The sequence below is a fragment of the Sminthopsis crassicaudata genome, chromosome 4 (assembly GCF_048593235.1).
Source record: "Sminthopsis crassicaudata isolate SCR6 chromosome 4, ASM4859323v1, whole genome shotgun sequence".
Classification (NCBI taxonomy): domain Eukaryota; kingdom Metazoa; phylum Chordata; class Mammalia; order Dasyuromorphia; family Dasyuridae; genus Sminthopsis; species Sminthopsis crassicaudata.
The window spans coordinates 141,797,704-141,814,511 of record NC_133620.1 but is presented as its reverse complement, the minus strand read 5'-3'; the positions used below and the strand labels follow the sequence as shown (position 1 = coordinate 141,814,511).

Here is a 16,808-nt window from a genome sequence, read left to right as displayed (position 1 = left end):
CATAATTTAATTCAATAAACTTTTATTAAGTTCCTGCTATATGTAGAGCAAACCAATTTCTAGGAGATACATAATGTATACAATAGAAATAGAAACAAAACTATACAAAATACATAAAAGGTAATTTTGCTAGTTGTGGAAATATATTCAGCAAGCTTTGACCTCACATGACTCAAAGAAGAATAAAGATTCAAGAATGACCCCAAGGTTGGGAAACTGATGGATTAGACAGTGGTAGTCTTGGTAGAAAAGAGGACGCCAGGAAGAGTGATATGTATTTTGGGAAAAAGTGAGTTGTGATTTGGACATACTGAATTAGATATGTCTGTAGGACATCTAGCTTAAAATGTCTACTTGACAGCATTATAGGACTGTACTTTTCAGAAGAATGACTGAGGCAAAATATATATGCCTGGGAGTTATTCCCACATTAACGATAATTGAATCCATGAGAACTGATTAGATCATTAAGAGTAAAGGAATAATCCAGAAGAGGACTTTGGAGGATAATCATAAATGATAATTTTAAAAAAGGAGCTTGGGGATGGTTATAGTGAAGGATGAGGCAGAAAATCAGTGACTTTGCTCAGTGCTTCTCATCATTACAACAGTTAAAAAACATGAGATCAGTGACACTCTCAAATACCAAAGTTCCTTATGGTAGTGGGCTCATGGTTTATATATACTTCGAAGAGTAGGTGTTCTTGGGGGTGACAATCAAACTCTGATTGGTTATTACAGTTAGGGGCTGGACTATATTTCAATGATGACTTTGAGGTATATGACTTGGATCACCTAACTCTTGGTCACAGAGACATTAATTTCCATATCACCTATCTAACAAAAGGGAGGATCAACATTTTCCCAGACCTGTGTAAACACAATGATCAGGAACCCTTCCACTAGTCCAAACTCAGAATTCCTTTTATGTTTGATTAGATTTTGGCCTTGTTAAATTTTTGAGAAAGATTTCCCACACTGGTTGATTTCTGGATGAAGAAGTAGGAAAGGGGAAAAACCTTGGTTTTGATTCAATAATTAGTTATTAATATAAGGGAAAATAATCACTTTTCTTTTTCTATGGTGGCCCAGTTCACTCAGTTTATTCATTCTAATCTTTTCTAGAAGCCAAAAAAACTAAAGAAAGATTATATTCTTATGTGGGCACGTGAATTATAAGATTATTATTTTGATATTTTTAATAACAAAATTCTGAAAACTGGTTTCTTTGCTAGCATGGTATTAAACATGATATCCATGTTTATATGTGTGTGTATGTTAGTAGATGATAAATATTTGCTGATGAATAACAATGAGGAAGAATTATTTTATTTGCCAAGTTGTATATCCAGACATAGAAATGGAGCATGTAGAACCAACCAGTCAATCAAACATTAATGTCTTGCTATGGGCAAAGTGCTGAACATACAAAAATGCATATGACATTGTCTCTGTCCTCAAAGAAATAGAATCTAGATAGAAAGATATAATCTATACATAAAAAGATAATTATCAACTCAAGAATGACAAGTATTTGGGTGAGTAGCAGTCAATCAAGAAGCAAGAATTATCTGCCATGTGCCAAGCACTGTGCTTCCCCATCCCTCTTAATTGTAGTGCCTTCCTTTTGCTAATTATTTTCTATTTTCTTGCATATAGCTTGTTTCTGGTGGTCTATTTGACTGTGAACTTTTGAGGGTAGGAACTATGTTTTGTTTTTCTTTGCATTACCAGTACTTACTACAGTTCCTGGCATATAGTAGTCACTTGGAGGCACCTAGATGGCACAATGGATAGAATTCTGAGCCTGGAGTCAGTCACCTGAGTTCAAATCTGGACTTAGATATTTACTAGCTGTATGACTGACCTTTCCTCAGTTTCCTTATCTATAAAATGAGCTGGAGAAGGAAATGGCAAAACCATTCTAGTATCTTTGTCAAGAAAACCCCAAATGGGGTCATGAAGAATCAGGCATGAGTGGAAAATGACTGAAAACCAACTTAAATACTTATTGACCGACTGACTAAAAACAAAAAGGCAAAAATGAAGTAATCCCTGCCCTTAAGGAGTTACAAAGACAAAGTTATTTTGGGTAAATGGGGCTTTATTCTAAGGTATTTATATTTGTTGGAGATGGGGTAGAAAAAGATACTTCCTCTTTATGGTGACCTGCTTTCCTCGTACTTTGCCATCTCTTTGAGTCCTGTGGCAATCTCAGATCACCATTCCCCCCATCCTACCACTATGGTACCCTGATCCAGCAGCCTATGTTTTCTCCTAACTCCAAAAGGTACATTGAACATTGCTTCTCTGTCCCTATGTCCTCACCTATTCTCCTACTGAATTTGTGTCAGGAACAATTATGACCAGTTAGGACTCTGATAAATAACACTGATAGTAAATACTATAGCAGTTTGGAGGAGGAAAATCAATGGAAGATGTTACTGGAGAGGGGAAAGAAAGATTTAGAAAGGCCATGAGGATGAGTGGGTCTTTCTATTACTTGTATTTGAGTTATCCTGAGTAATTCTATTTGACTTTTTCTTATAAAAGGGGTTTCTCATCTTCCCTTCACTGGTATAAAATGTTGAGGGTTCTGATGGAAGAATGTTATTCTAAGGTCCCCAATTTTGGATTCTCAATCTACAACCGGAACTTTCATGAAATAGTAGTGTCTGAAGAATTTCACCCTATGTGCACTTTTAAGAAATTCACCATCAGTTTTTTGATGTTGTTCCAGGCCATCAGATTACTTATTTGTTTACTTATTTAGCCATTGAACTCAACTGGTAAAAGTTCAACTTTTTTGAGTTGTACAATATTATTATTATTTTATTTTAATTTAGTCACTTTATTTCTTTGTTTATCTTCACTAGGAGCTAAAATAGAAGGGAGCTAATGAATGGATAACACATGCCCTAGGCAAGAGATGCCAGTATTTTTTTTCCTTCTCTTAGCTCCTCATAGACTCAAATTACAACAGATCAGATTATATCTCTATAATGCTTCAGGGTTTACAGAATGCTTTCCTTACAATAATCTTCTAAGAAATGTAGTCAAATGTTACTATTCATATTCTTTCAATAAGGAAATTGAAGCATTGAGAGATTAGTCTTACAAGGAATAAGGATCAGAGACATGGGATAGTAGATCCAGGTCTTTTGCCTTCCAAAACCCATATTTTCTCCACTAAATCATAGTCTCTCTTTATGGATATTCAATATCCAATACAGACAACCCTCTTGACCTAAAGGTCTGCTTGCCCTTTGGAGAGATTGAAGGTCTATACCTAACAACCCAATTCTTGGAAATCCAGGCAAATTTTAGCTTGAAGTTCTTTCTCAAGAGAGTAATGAGATCAGACTCAAAGACACATTAGGAAAACTATTATAGTGGTCTTGCTATTTCTCATGAAGTAATTCTCAGTTCTTTCATTATTTTGTTCATTCTCTTCTGGATATATTCTAGCTTTCCAGTATCATTCCTAAAATGTGATATATTTATTTAAAGATAATTCCCTAGATTTATTATGATCAGTGCAGAGTACAGTAAGACCATCACCTTTTTTCTGCCTCTATTAATATAGCTTGAGATTGTATTCATTTGTTCTACCCTGCTGTTTTGTTGACTTACATTGAATTTATTGTCCACTAAGATTTTCATTTTTTTTAATAAACTCTAGACCACCAAAACTAAAACAAAATAAAACAAAGCTCAAACACAGAATCTTCTCTTATTAGATTATAAGTTCCTATATTAGACTGTAAATTCCTTGAGGAATGAGACTGTCTTTTGCCTTTTGTATCCCCAGCACATAGCACAATGCTTGATACCTATTAGGTGTTTAATAAATATCGATTGATATTACATTTTATCCTCTTAGAACTTGTGTTGTTGATTTTATTTTGTACTCTTGTGACCCAACATATTAACTAGATTTCTTAGCTTTAATTACTCAAAAATTTGGTAAATATACTATCTGGGCTATCATGTACAAGTCACTGATAAAAATATAGAATAAAAAAGAGACAAAGGTAGATCTTTGGGATATTTCACGGGAGACTTCTATCCAGATTAATGATGATCCATTAATCATTAGTTTTTAGGTGTAGTCAGCCAATTCCAAATTCACTCATCTATATAATTATCTAGGCCATATTTTTCTCCTTAGAGTCTTTGTCAAATGTCTTAAATTATGCTTCAGGTATAGTAGTCTCTTGCTTTACAAGCTAATAATAATTAAGAAAAAAGATGACGTTAGTTTGGAATGACTTGTTCTTGAGGCAGCTAGGTGTTACTATGGGTAGAAAACTAGACTTGGAGTCAGGAATACCTGAGTTCAAATCTAGCCTGGGTAGAATACTAGACTTGGAGTCAGGAACACCTGAATTCAAATCTAGCCTCAAACATTTACTAGATGCACGACTCTGGGAAGTCAGTTAACTTCTACTTCCCTCAGTTTCCTCATATGTAAATAGAGATAATTGCACCTACTTCTCAGGGTTATTAGGATAAAATAAGATAATATTTGTAAAGCATTTTGCAAACCTTAAGATACTTTATATATGCTAGCTATTATTATAGGTATTATGATGAATTCCTGCTGTATCTTAGGGAGTTTTACTTCTCTTTCTACATATTCAGAAATCTTTTTTATAGAATTTTGTCTCAAATTAAAGCAAATTATTTCTAAATATGCCTGCCTCTTTCTCCCTCTTTTCTTGTTCCTTCTCCTTCCAACTTCTTACTTCAACATCTCTATCTCTTATTATCGCTCAAGGCCTGGTTTATGTCATCTTTTTCAAGAAAACTTTCCTGATATACCAAGCTAGAAGTAATCTTTCCTTCCATTCAATTCCAATAACATTTAGTTTGTATCTCCCTTTGAGATAACAAATTCTACCTTTTGAATAGTTACTTGTGTATTCAAGAACAGTCAAGAACAATTCATAAAAGGAGTGGTAGGCTTTGATCAGGAAGAACTGGGTTCAAATCCTGTTTCTGATACTCTAATAACTATTTCCCCCATGCAAGTCATTTTACTTCTTTGTATCCTAAATAACTCTCCAGAATTTATCTACACAATTATAAACTGGTTACCGTTTATATTAGTAAAAAGATCAGATTTAAAATTGGAAAAGACTTTACAGTATAATTCAATTATCTTTTTAGATATGAAGAAACTGAGATCCAAGGAGATCAAATGAATTGCCTAGAGTGAATGGAGTTACCCGCAGTAAGAGTTCCTCACACTGACAGAATCATTGAGGTTTTGTATATTTGCATATTAAAATATATTATAATACATCCACATGATTACATACTTATACATTTGCATATAAACATGTATTTGTGTATCCAAATCTTAGTTCTCCTGCCAGATTTTAAATTCAATGAGAGCAGGGACTATGCTTTACTTATATTTACATACTCCAAGTGGAATACATTGAATTTAATAGGCATTCAGTAAATATTTATTGACTAATGGAGTGAATGAATAAATGAAGGAATTTTCATTTCTTCCAGAGGGGCAGCTTGGTCTATATAAGAAGGATATGTTTTTCCTAATCCTGGCTCAGTTTCCTGATAAGACCAATTTAGTGTGCTTTAATATACATGTACCTTTTCTCCAACTGTTCATTAAACAATTATTGGTTGAATGGCTATTGTGTGTAAAGCACTGTGCTAGGTTCAAGTACATGAAAGTATAATAGCTATTAATTTAAGCACAGATCCTTTAGGTGTCTGGAACCAATCTGATAGTTTCTGAACATTCTATTCTTTAAGGTTTAAACTCTCCATTAGCAGATATAATTTTAGAGAGTTTGAATGTTAAAATTGGCAATGGCTCTGCCAAGGCATCATTTGAATTGGGGAGACAGTTTCATAGAAACTTAGAGTTGGGAGAAATTACCTTATTCAGCCTTTGCACTGTCTTTTCAGGAAAAAAAAAATCTGCCCAAACTCATTTAGCATTACAATCTTATAATGTTAAATGGCAATTTTAAAATTAAGAGACATTTTGTTAGATCTTAGTTGCATTAAGTTACTTAACCCTAAATGTTTTACCAATAAACTAACAAATAAATAAAAGCTGCCTTTTCATGTCTTTGAATGAGAATTTCTTTAATTTCTTAATTTACCTTCTGAAACCTAAAGCACAATGGCACTTTGCTCATATTCTATTTTGGGGACAAAGATCCCCTTTTCACCATGATTGAGCATATTGACTGAAAAGGACTTTAATTGTCTGTTTCTTGGGGAAGTAGAATTTACTATTGTGTTTTTTGATTCAACAGATTTCTAGAATATCAGATACTATGCTAGTAAAGCTATTAAAATACCACATAAGCAAATATCAGTGGCAGCTACCCAAAGACTTTTAAACTTCAACTCATTTTATAAACAATTTGTCTTCTCCAAAATACATTAGATTAAAAGAGATCCTAATAGAAAGTTTAGAACTTAATGACTAGGCCAATGTGAAATGTAAATTTGGGGACATAATTGCATATGAAATGGCTTTTGGGGACATTTATAGAAGCATTTGATGGTTTTATATCAATAAATAAGAATATTTATCTTAATTATAGAATGGTTTTATAATGGTCTTTCTATATTTTGTAAATCCTCGAAGGCTTGCTCTTTAGGCAGTCAGGACATGTTGAATTAGTCATTTAAAATTAAAAAGATCCGAAGGGAAGAACTCATGCTACAAGAATTGTTCAGAATCTGGGTGGAATGTAATCATTGCCAAACTTTAGCTTGATGTAGTGGGTACAGAGAACAACTTGTAATACAAGGGACCTAGATTCAAGCTCCTGTTCTGACATCCCTTCTCTGATATTTATTGGCTATGTTACAGTTGGCAAGTCACTTAATTCCTTAGTGTCTCAGACAACTCGGTATAATAAACTTCAAGAATAGCTGCTTATCTGCATTGTGGTAGTCCCCCATACTTTGAAATCATAGGTTTGGGGCTCCTTCCTTTTCAGTTCATAGATCTCTCAATGTGGGATGTCCCATCTTTGCAAAGACTAATCCTCATCTTCCACAAAATGTCTCCTGATTGTTATGTTAGATTTCCTATTGAAACCTAGACCAGGAGTTTTTTTGTTTTGTCAGAAACCTTATTGGCAGTCTAGCAAAATCTATTGAATGCTTCTCAGAATGTTGTTTTTAAATGCATAAAATAAAATCCATAGGGTTACAGAGAAAACTAATTATATTGAAGTAATGCAATCAAAATTTTTAAAAGTTTATAAACCCTAGTTTAAGAAGCCATGTGTAAGCCAATTCAACAAATTGTAAAACTGGGTTTTACAAATAAGTATCTCATATGAGGTACAATGAGACTTCAGGTTCAGTAATCTTATTACTATTCTTGTTCTATCCAATTTTACTTCATTTGGAAAATAATGAAGAATAACAAACTTAGTTGCAGCATCTATTGATCAGTCTTTTGTTCCATAAATAAGAGCTATCAATGGATGAAACCTTACAATTTAAATATAGATCTTAAACTTTAAGTGCTTCTTTGGAGTCTTTATGATAACATCACTGCTAAAAACAGAATGAACAGAATGGAATTTTCATTTCTGAAAAATGTCAAATGGGTTGTATGTCTTGTAGGTCCTTCTTTTTCTCTTCATTTTAAACACTTTGGAGTAGTTATTAGGTGATGAATTCCTCTTGATAGAAAATTTAGGAATCTTCTTGTTTACCAGTGACATGATTGATCAGAGTAGAGTCTTAAGAAGCATATTATTCTATAAAGTAAAAATTAAATAATAAATACTAAAAAAGAAGCATTTGGACATGGTGGCTAATTATAGGCGTTATTGCCTCAATATTCATGAGACAAACTAAAGATCATAGTATTTAATAGACATTCCCCAGCATTTAAATGAATAATCCCAAGTAACCCTACCCAGCAGGTCAATTTGTCCTAGTTAGAGATGCTTTGAGACCTACTCTCCAGAGAAGGATTATCAGAATGCAGTTTTACTTTCAATCAGAAGTTCTATGGACCCCAACAGAAGTTCTTTCAAGGACAAATCAATTAAACAGTAATATCTTCCTGAAAACTTTGCAGACTAAAATTGTCTATTTTATACAGCTTGTAGAGAACTGTGGATCTTAGCCAAGTACTTGTAGAAGTGCTTGAGAAGATTAAAAGCTTTTCTCTTCCCCACTTCACCCTCCCTCCAATATTGATTCTACTTACAGGCCCTCTGGCTACGCATTGGTTTTCCGAAGTGAGTCAGTCTTCCATCTAAGTTAGAATGTAAATTGGGCTTTAAACAAGTTTCCCCAGAATGAAACCTTACTTCTCTCACTTTTAGTGTTGATAGTAAACATCACTGAGTGATTGATTAGTATCCAAAGCCCTTGCCTCTCATCTCCTAATAGTACTTGTGCTCCAAGCACTCCTTAGTCACAAATTGATTATGATAAGACATCTGGGGTTTGAAAGAGGCAGTCTGACGGCCATCTTAACTTTCTTCTTCTTCAGGTTGTTTATTTAGATTCTGTCTCTGTGCTGCCAGATTATCTGAAAGCATATTATTTAATCTTTCTCTCTTCTATTTCCTCTCCTCACCAAATTCCTTTGCTAAATTTCAATTTCATGTTATAAATTCTGCTTTTCTTTAGAAAGTATTCATTTGAATAACTTTCCCATGTCTTTTGTAAAAAAGGTGATTAAGGACATTGCCCACTATATTACCTAGTATCCCTTCTACAACAAGGACCTACGCAATAATTTCCTCTGGGTGTTTAGTTCCAGGAAAAAGTTTCTGTGTAGACCAATTTGTATGCTTACCTGCCTCCTCCCTACCAATCAAGTCATGAAAACTATCATCTATCATATTTCTCTTTTGGCTATAGCTTCCAGGAAACTGAGCCATAGTCTACCATAGTAATTAGCTCATTTTAATTGCCTGCTAACATTTACCCTTTTTATAGAATCTCTGTTCTGTTCTCATGCTTAATTGAGAATTATATTTAATTTTTAAAATTTGTTCTATTTTTTATCTTTAAATGTTCTATTTGGCATTGTTTTTTTAAAAACTTGTCTCCAATGATTTTGGTGATTGGTATCCTATAAATCTTTGACAAATAGATTTAACTTTATGCAGTTGGGTGTGGGGAGAATTTCAATAGGGGATTTAGGCAAAGAATTAGAAATAATTTTGCTGAAGGTAGGACCAAATATTTCATATTTAGGGGATAGTGGATACCATTTATCTGGTCTCCTCAAATTATCTAATTAAAACACTAATGATGATCTACGTCTTTGAGATGAGTGCATAGCTCTCTATGTTGTATGGTTATCTTATCATTATGAAGATTCTATATATAACATTATTTTTCCTATTCTTACTGGCACAAATTTATACAATTACTTTAATGTAATATAGGTGTTTTGGCATTACAAAAGTGCCACAGAATATCTATCAGCATAAGTATCAATGCTAAAAATGACTGAAGGGCCCAATGGAATACTCTGCTGTATAGTTATTAGAGCAACTGAAAAAAGGTTTCTGAGACTTGGTTGTTTACTGGGTTACTTGGTTGTTTAGATGGGCAATGCTGACTTAGTCCAGCAAATAAAGAGAGGGGGGGGCGGGAAGAGAGATTCACGCATTAATAAATATTGATGCGTATGAGCAGTGGTGCAATTGTATTTTGTGTGTTGAAGAAAGAAGACTCAATTCTGGGAATTGTGTATTCAGACAGAGAAAGTCAAGGGAAATAAATGTCTCCTTTCCAGATGGATAATAAAGGCTTTGGGGAAGGGATGAGATTTCAGAAACTTTTTGAGAGATGAAAAGGAAAGAGCCTAGTGAAATGTAAGAGAAAAGATGATTCCAGGAAGAGGGTGTGTTATAAGAGAATGCTTGGAGGCAAGAGGGGTGAAGGGAGCTAAGATTAAATTAGTCTAGAGTGGGAAAGCTCTAAGGCAGAAGGAGTTGAGTGATATGAGGTGGTAAGTAAAAGAGAAGGTTGTGAGCATTGGAAGCTTTCAACTTGTTCAGATGGTTTGGGAGGCTCAGTTTGGCTCTGAGTTTCTCTGCAGTTCTGGGAAAGTCATACTGACATTTTGTGCTCTTGAATCTTCATTTGTCAAAGGAAAGTATATCAGTATAAGACAATGGGCAAATTAAAGTATATTTAAAAATATTCTATTTGATAAACCTGAGCACAAAACCCACCAAAACATTATTACAGAGGCTACAAGGAATCTATATATTGGGATACTGATGAAGGCTTATAAAAATGAATATATAATACTTCCTTGCCCCACTTAGTGGGAAAGTCTATTTAAAAATTGAAAAAAAATCATAGGTTTCAAATGATTTGAAATTAACTTGCATAAAATTACTTTAGGAGCGAAGGAAAATAAGAAAGAAAAGTATTGTTTTGTGACATGTGTTATATGACAGTCAGTACTGGGAATAATAAGAATCCAAATGAACCTTTAGTGTATAATATAAATTAATTGTTTCATCACCGAACTGTTCCTGGCTCACTGCTGAAAGGACTTGTCTTGGTGGAAGTAAAAAGGTGTGGTGGCATCAAAGAGAGAGTGCATATCAAGGTCCTCCCTAATTCACACTCAGCTCTTGCCTAAAGGTAACTGGCAATATAGAAGGCATTAGACCATAAGTGTGACTTCTGAAGTTTGCTTGTGGACATAAATAATTTGTAATCTAATATCAGCTCATATTATCCTCCTGATCTCCTCCAAAGACTCTAGGATTTTAGGTGAATTGATATTAATTAAAAAGATTATTTCCCCCAAAAATAGATTTAATAATTAATTAAGAATAGATTTAATAATGATTTAAGATCTCTACTAGGGAATTTGGTGTATTTACAGGTATTAATCTTGATCTCTTTGGAAAAGTTCTTTAAAATATTCACTTTACTCTGTCTTATTTCCTAATAATTAGTTTTCTCTTATCCTACTTTACTCTTTGCAATCTTGGGGTACTAAACCTTCAAATGCTAAAAAATAATCTTATTTCTCTAAACCCCTGTTGTCTACTCTTTTATTTACCTTCACCTCAATGCTATTTCATAATGTTTCCTTCTAAACCAATACTCTTCCACTCTGCCCTATGGAATTATTATAATTATATATTATATAATTTACTATAATTAAAAACTTTTCCTTCATTTTAAACCTTTTCATCTCTTGCTCCTTGTATCTTCTGGAACTCATGAAGACCAAGCTTCTCTAGAATGACATACTTATCACTGCCCATCCTTTCTATTACCAATTGCATCTTCATTATAGTCCCTAAATCTCTGATCCTTGTGGGGAATTCTTAGGATATTTTTCGCGATTTCTCCTTTCAGATTTCTGCTCTATAACATTTCTTTCTTTGAGGTTTACTCTATTTGAATATATTAATCCCATGTCCTTTGTCAATACCAATAACTGTACATCCCCACATCCTCACAGATTGTCTTTACTATCAGCCTCCTTCATCAAAGAATTCTCATTGGATTCCTCCTTTTTTTTTTCTTTTCAGTTTTCTGAAAACCGAATTTCATTTTTCTTTCTATATCTTTTCTTATCTTCATTTCTTGAAAAGGTTATATAACCTAGCACCTCAATTTCCTCTTTTCCAACTTTTGAAGTCTTTGGGTTCTGGTTTCCAACTTCATCCTTTAGCAGAAACTGACAGCGTAGTGGATAGAGTTCTCAACTTGACAAAGACTTAAGTTTGAATTCTGCTTCAGAAACTTACTAGATTACTTACTAGCTTATGATACTGTGCAAGTCACATAACTTGTGTCTACTTTAACTAACTCATTTGTAGAATGGGTATGATAATAATTCTTATCTCCCAAGTAAGTTGTATGTGTAAGGTATTCTTATTATTTTATCTAATCTAATGGCATTTACTAGTCCTCATTATTTTAAAAAATTCTCTAAAGCATCCCAAACTGCTGATCATCTCCTTTTCCTTTTGGATCTGGTCGCTTCTATTTTAAAAAAATGCTGATCTCTCTTAGTTCTGCTCCTACCTGTCTGATCACTTCTCAATACTTTGCTACATAATTCATACATGCACACCCACTGTAGGTGTTCCCCAAAGCTCTGTTGTAATCCATCTTATCTATTTTGTCTATATTTTCTGAGAAGTTTGGTAAGCTTTTATAGGGTTTGACTATCATAGCCATAAAGATAATTTCCAAATCTACATACCTAGCCATAGTTTTCTTCTCAGCTCCAATCCCACATTACCAAATGCCTATTGGCCATTTCAAACTGGATATTTCAAAGGCTCAAACTCACCAATTTGTAAAATAAGTTCTATCCTTCTTCTGAGCTTCCACCATCCTCTTAATCATTCAGTTTTGCAATCTTAGTGTTATTCTTGACTCCTCACTATCACTTACCCCTACCCATATCAAATCAATTTCCAAATCTTTTTATTTGGATTTTCAAAATATCTCTCTTATACATCCTCTCTTTTCTATCCACATGGCCACTGACTTAGTTTGTATTTCCTGAATTATTGCAATTGTATCCTAATTGTTCTTCTTGTATCAAATCTCTTCATCTTCCAACAAAAACTAGACAGTTGCCAAAATGATTTTTCCTAAAGTGAAGGCTTGACTGTATCACCTTCATTTACCCCACCCTTAATTCAACAAATTCCAGTGGCCTCTCGGACCAAATATAAATTCCATTATTTGTCATTTAAAACATATCACTAACTATCCCTTTTCTAGATAGTTATACATTACTCCCTTTCGTATACTCCATATACAGTCAAGTCATACTGGTCTATTGTTGTTCCTTAAACATAAACTACTACCTGCTATATCCTTGCTGATACCCCCTCTTAACTCACCTTGATGTCCTTCAAGATTTTGCTCAAGTATAACCTTTTCTACAGGAGATTTTTTAGTTACTGCCTTCTCCTCTAATAAGGTTTCCTTATAGCTACTTTGTATATATCATGTGTACAACTATATATTACCATTCTATTTCCCCTTTAAAATTTAAGCTCCCTGAAGTCAATGTTTCAGTTTTCCCCTTCTGTCTCCAATACTTGGCACAGTTCTTGAACATAGTAAACACTTAATAAATCCTTAATTTTGTTGATTGTTAAATTAATTTAATTGAGATAAACTGTCTAGAAATATTTGGAGTGGCATTATAAAAATGTGATTAGCAGTAACAAAACTACAGATACTGTATGAAAACAGTATAACTACAAAGACAATACAATGAAATGGAAAACAATAGTGATTAAATCATCTTAATCATGTTAGTACCATGGTAGATAGTGCAATAGGAAAGGAGGGAGTCAGAAAGATCTGAATTCAAGTTTTACATTTGATACATCATGGCTGTATAAGTACAGACAAGTCATGTAAACTTACAATACCTCAAACAACTCTTTAGGACAGGAGTTATTTACCTTTTTGTCAAGTTGGTGAAGACTAAGAATCTCTTTTCAGAATGTTTGTTGTATCCATTCATAATTAAAAGAAATGGTAAATTTCAGTTAAAAGGTGGTAAAAATAGAGATATAATATTTTCCTGTCAAAGACAAGGGACCCCCTGAAACTGATCCATAAACCCATTGTGGATTGTTTATGGACTCAAGATTAAGAAACCCTTCTTTAATACTAGAGCAGTTGCCAATCTGTGTTAAAAGAAATCATTATCTATGGGCAATAAACCTTAGTGGTGGTTTAACTTTTTTCCTTTTCCTCCCACAAATTATAACATTACTAATATACTTTATAGCCACATACTCAAAATGAAAAACAGAGTCAATTATCTTCATAATTCAGAGCAAAAATATTTTTCACTTGAATTACCTAGATAACTCATTTAATCAAGTTTTCTATAACAATTTTCTTTGAATGATCAATATGGATCAATGATAAACCACGACTAAATCAAGGCATTGTCATAATAGGGAAGGTAAGAGTATTAGACAAGAGAATCTGTCTCAGAGACTTACCTGTGCTTTGAATTGAGATTTGAAGTCTTTAGCTTGAGCATGCCAACTGTTCATGATTATAATGAAAATAATAATAATTCATTACTAACATTTATTTTTGAATTTATGTAATAAATTATATATTTTATGCTATTATATGTCATAAACTGTGTAATTATATGATATATATTATATGAACATAGCTAAAATTTGTATAGTGTTAACTTTAAAGTATTAAGTAACAATTATCTCATTTGATCCTCATAACAACCCTGGGACATAAGTACAATTATTATCCTAGTTTTGCAGATAAATAAATTAAGTTTGAGGGAAAGTAAATGATTTCCCCTGGGACAAACAGCTAGGCAAGTCTCATGCTACATTGAATTTTGGTCTTCTTATTCCAGACCTGACTATAACCTGTGCCACCTTGAAAGACAGAGAGAATGGAAGAGGAAAGAAAGAGGGAAATAGGAAGAAGGGACAAAAGGAAGAAGAGAGGGAAAACAAGTTATATCAGACTTGAGCCTCTAGCATCCCATAGAGTTACATGTTTCAGTAGTACTGTTAAGTCACTGATTTATAACTTACAAGTTATTTGCTTAAAACTTTCCAAGGGTGTGCTTTGGCAGCATTTTACAGATGGAGGCGATCATTCTCCACCTTATTAGGGAGGCAGAGCTGTTTCTTTCTGTCCTGTTCCCTACCCGATGATATACTTTTTATTGCTCAAGAGCTATAGAATTGTGTCTGTCTCTATTGTTGTCAGCCTGATGGGAATTCATGTAATTGAAAGCGTTTATCCTCTCTTAGTAGAAAAATTGGGCACTTGGAAGTAATGAAATCCTCCACCTTTGTCCATGGTACAGACAATACCGTTCACTCAGCTTTGTTCTAAAGTTTCCACTGTTTCTAGTTTAGCCTATACTGAGAATTCAGCCATGAGCAAGAGAGAAAGTAGAGATTTCTTGGGTATGATGCTAGCAACCCATTCCCAAATAGTTGAATTTTGGTCCATACCTTACCACTTCCTTAGGAAAAAACTGGTTTTTCTTGATGACAACATGAGAGGTAAGAAATTACTTGGAATGGAATTTAGTTTAAATAATTAATTTACCAGGAGTCTGCTTGACTATTATTCTCCTTTGCTAAAATAAAACGCCCCTGCCTCTTTCAAGGGGTTGTCTTGAAAAGGTAAAATGAACATTTCTAATGAAGTAAACAGCTCAACCTTCCCACCTCTGGCTTAAATTCTTCATTTCAATTTTGTTAGTAATAAATGCTACATGCAGATCTTTAAGGTAGATCAGAGAATGTGGGTGTTTAACAGGATGGTACCCTCTGCCAGGATGAAAGAAAATAAGTTTTTTCAATAATCCATTTGTCAAAGTAGCGCAAGAAGGGAGGATTTAAACAACAGGAAATGGGGGTACCATAAGGGCACTATGACACAGCACCCCAAAATATTATTATAGACAGGTGTTTTAAACTTTGCCACTTTTCTCTTAAGTTTCTCAACAACCAAAAGCAAGGGGAGGGGGAAGAAAAAAACCCAGTTGGAGTATATAATCCATTTATTTCAGGAGGTATAAAGCTTGGGGTCATGTAAAGACCACTTGACCAGAACGTGGGGGATTGTTTAGGGGTAGGAGTATTGGTCCTAGTTATGCCATTTATTAGTGACCTATGGGTAACTTGAGTAATTCATGTCATTTCTTTGAATTCCAAAATGTGTCTTGTAAAATTTGTATTTCACAAGGTTAGTAAAGGAAAATGCATTTTCAGTCTTACAGCTGTATTGAAATATGAGAATAGAAGCATGGCATAGTTAATGGAGGACCAGAATTAGAGTCAGGAAGACCTGGGTTGGGGTCTTGTCACTGACACATTTTTGCTGTGTAACTATGGACAAGTCACACCATGTTCCAGGCAACTTTCCAGGACTATAATTTATAGGGGTGTTGTCTATCGGCATTGATTCAAGGAGTTTCCTATAATGATGAAATCACTGGTCTAGACCAATTCTCTCTCTCTCTCTCTCTCTCTCTCTCTCTCTCTCTCTCTCTGTCTTTCTCTCTCTCTCTTCCTCTCTTTTTCTTTTTCTCTCTTCCCCCCCTCTGAATTCTTTTTAAGGATGATAGACTGGTTTGTTTTATGTGTCTAACAAAATTAAATGAACATAAAATTTCCAAGTTCTAAATCTATTTTTTTGTATGATTCTTGGAAAGGAATCAATTTTCTTTGGGATTTAATTTTGAAAGATAATAAGTAAAAAAATTCCTCACTAACCAAACATATATAGTCACAGAAATATTTTGTTGCTGCGAAGATCCCTGTTCATAAAGGTAGATTTAGATTGATCCCAAACTGGTCCATATTGCAATAACTTGTAAATATAATCTGTAGATATGAATATTGAATTTATTGTCAGCTCTGTGAGGGTGGCAACTGAATGTTTGTCTCTTTATTTCTTATAACCTCTAGTATAGTGAAATCACATGTATTAAACACTTAATGAGTTTGTTTGAATGAAGGATTAAATGAGAAATGAGCTAAGATTTAATATTTTTGAAAATAAGATTGGATTATGGGGAAGGAGGGAGGGAGAAATTGTTGTTCAATTATTTCAGTTATGTCTAATTCTTCATGACCCCATTTGGGGTTTTCTTGACACTGATAATGAAATGGTTTACCATTTTCTTCTGTGGTTCACTTTCCAAATGAAGAAAATAAGGTAAACAGGGTCAAATGACTTATCCAGGGTCATATAGCTAATAAATGTTTGAGGTAACATTTTTTTCCTGACCCCAGGTTTGGCACTCTATCAAC

General features: G+C 33.8%; 1 protein-coding gene across 12 annotated transcripts in view; it reads left to right on the top strand.

The window, feature by feature from the left end:
• ESR1 (estrogen receptor 1) overlaps positions 1-16,808 on the top strand; it is a 477,882-nt gene that overhangs the window by 93,144 nt on the left and 367,930 nt on the right. For 3 of the 12 annotated variants that reach the window (XM_074309533.1, XM_074309531.1, XM_074309527.1), the window contains exon 2: positions 5,173-5,269. The exons of 2 other annotated variants lie outside the window; for them this stretch is intronic. Coding sequence is in view for 7 of the 10 variants with exons in the window: in XM_074309519.1 (XP_074165620.1) it covers positions 14,921-15,050 (130 nt within the window). In the remaining 3 variants the exon portion in view is untranslated. Of the gene's footprint in view, positions 1-5,172; positions 5,270-14,914; positions 15,051-16,808 lie in introns of those variants that run through there. 7 more of the 12 variants (XM_074309524.1, XM_074309522.1, XM_074309520.1 and 4 more) reach the window with 4 other exon arrangements.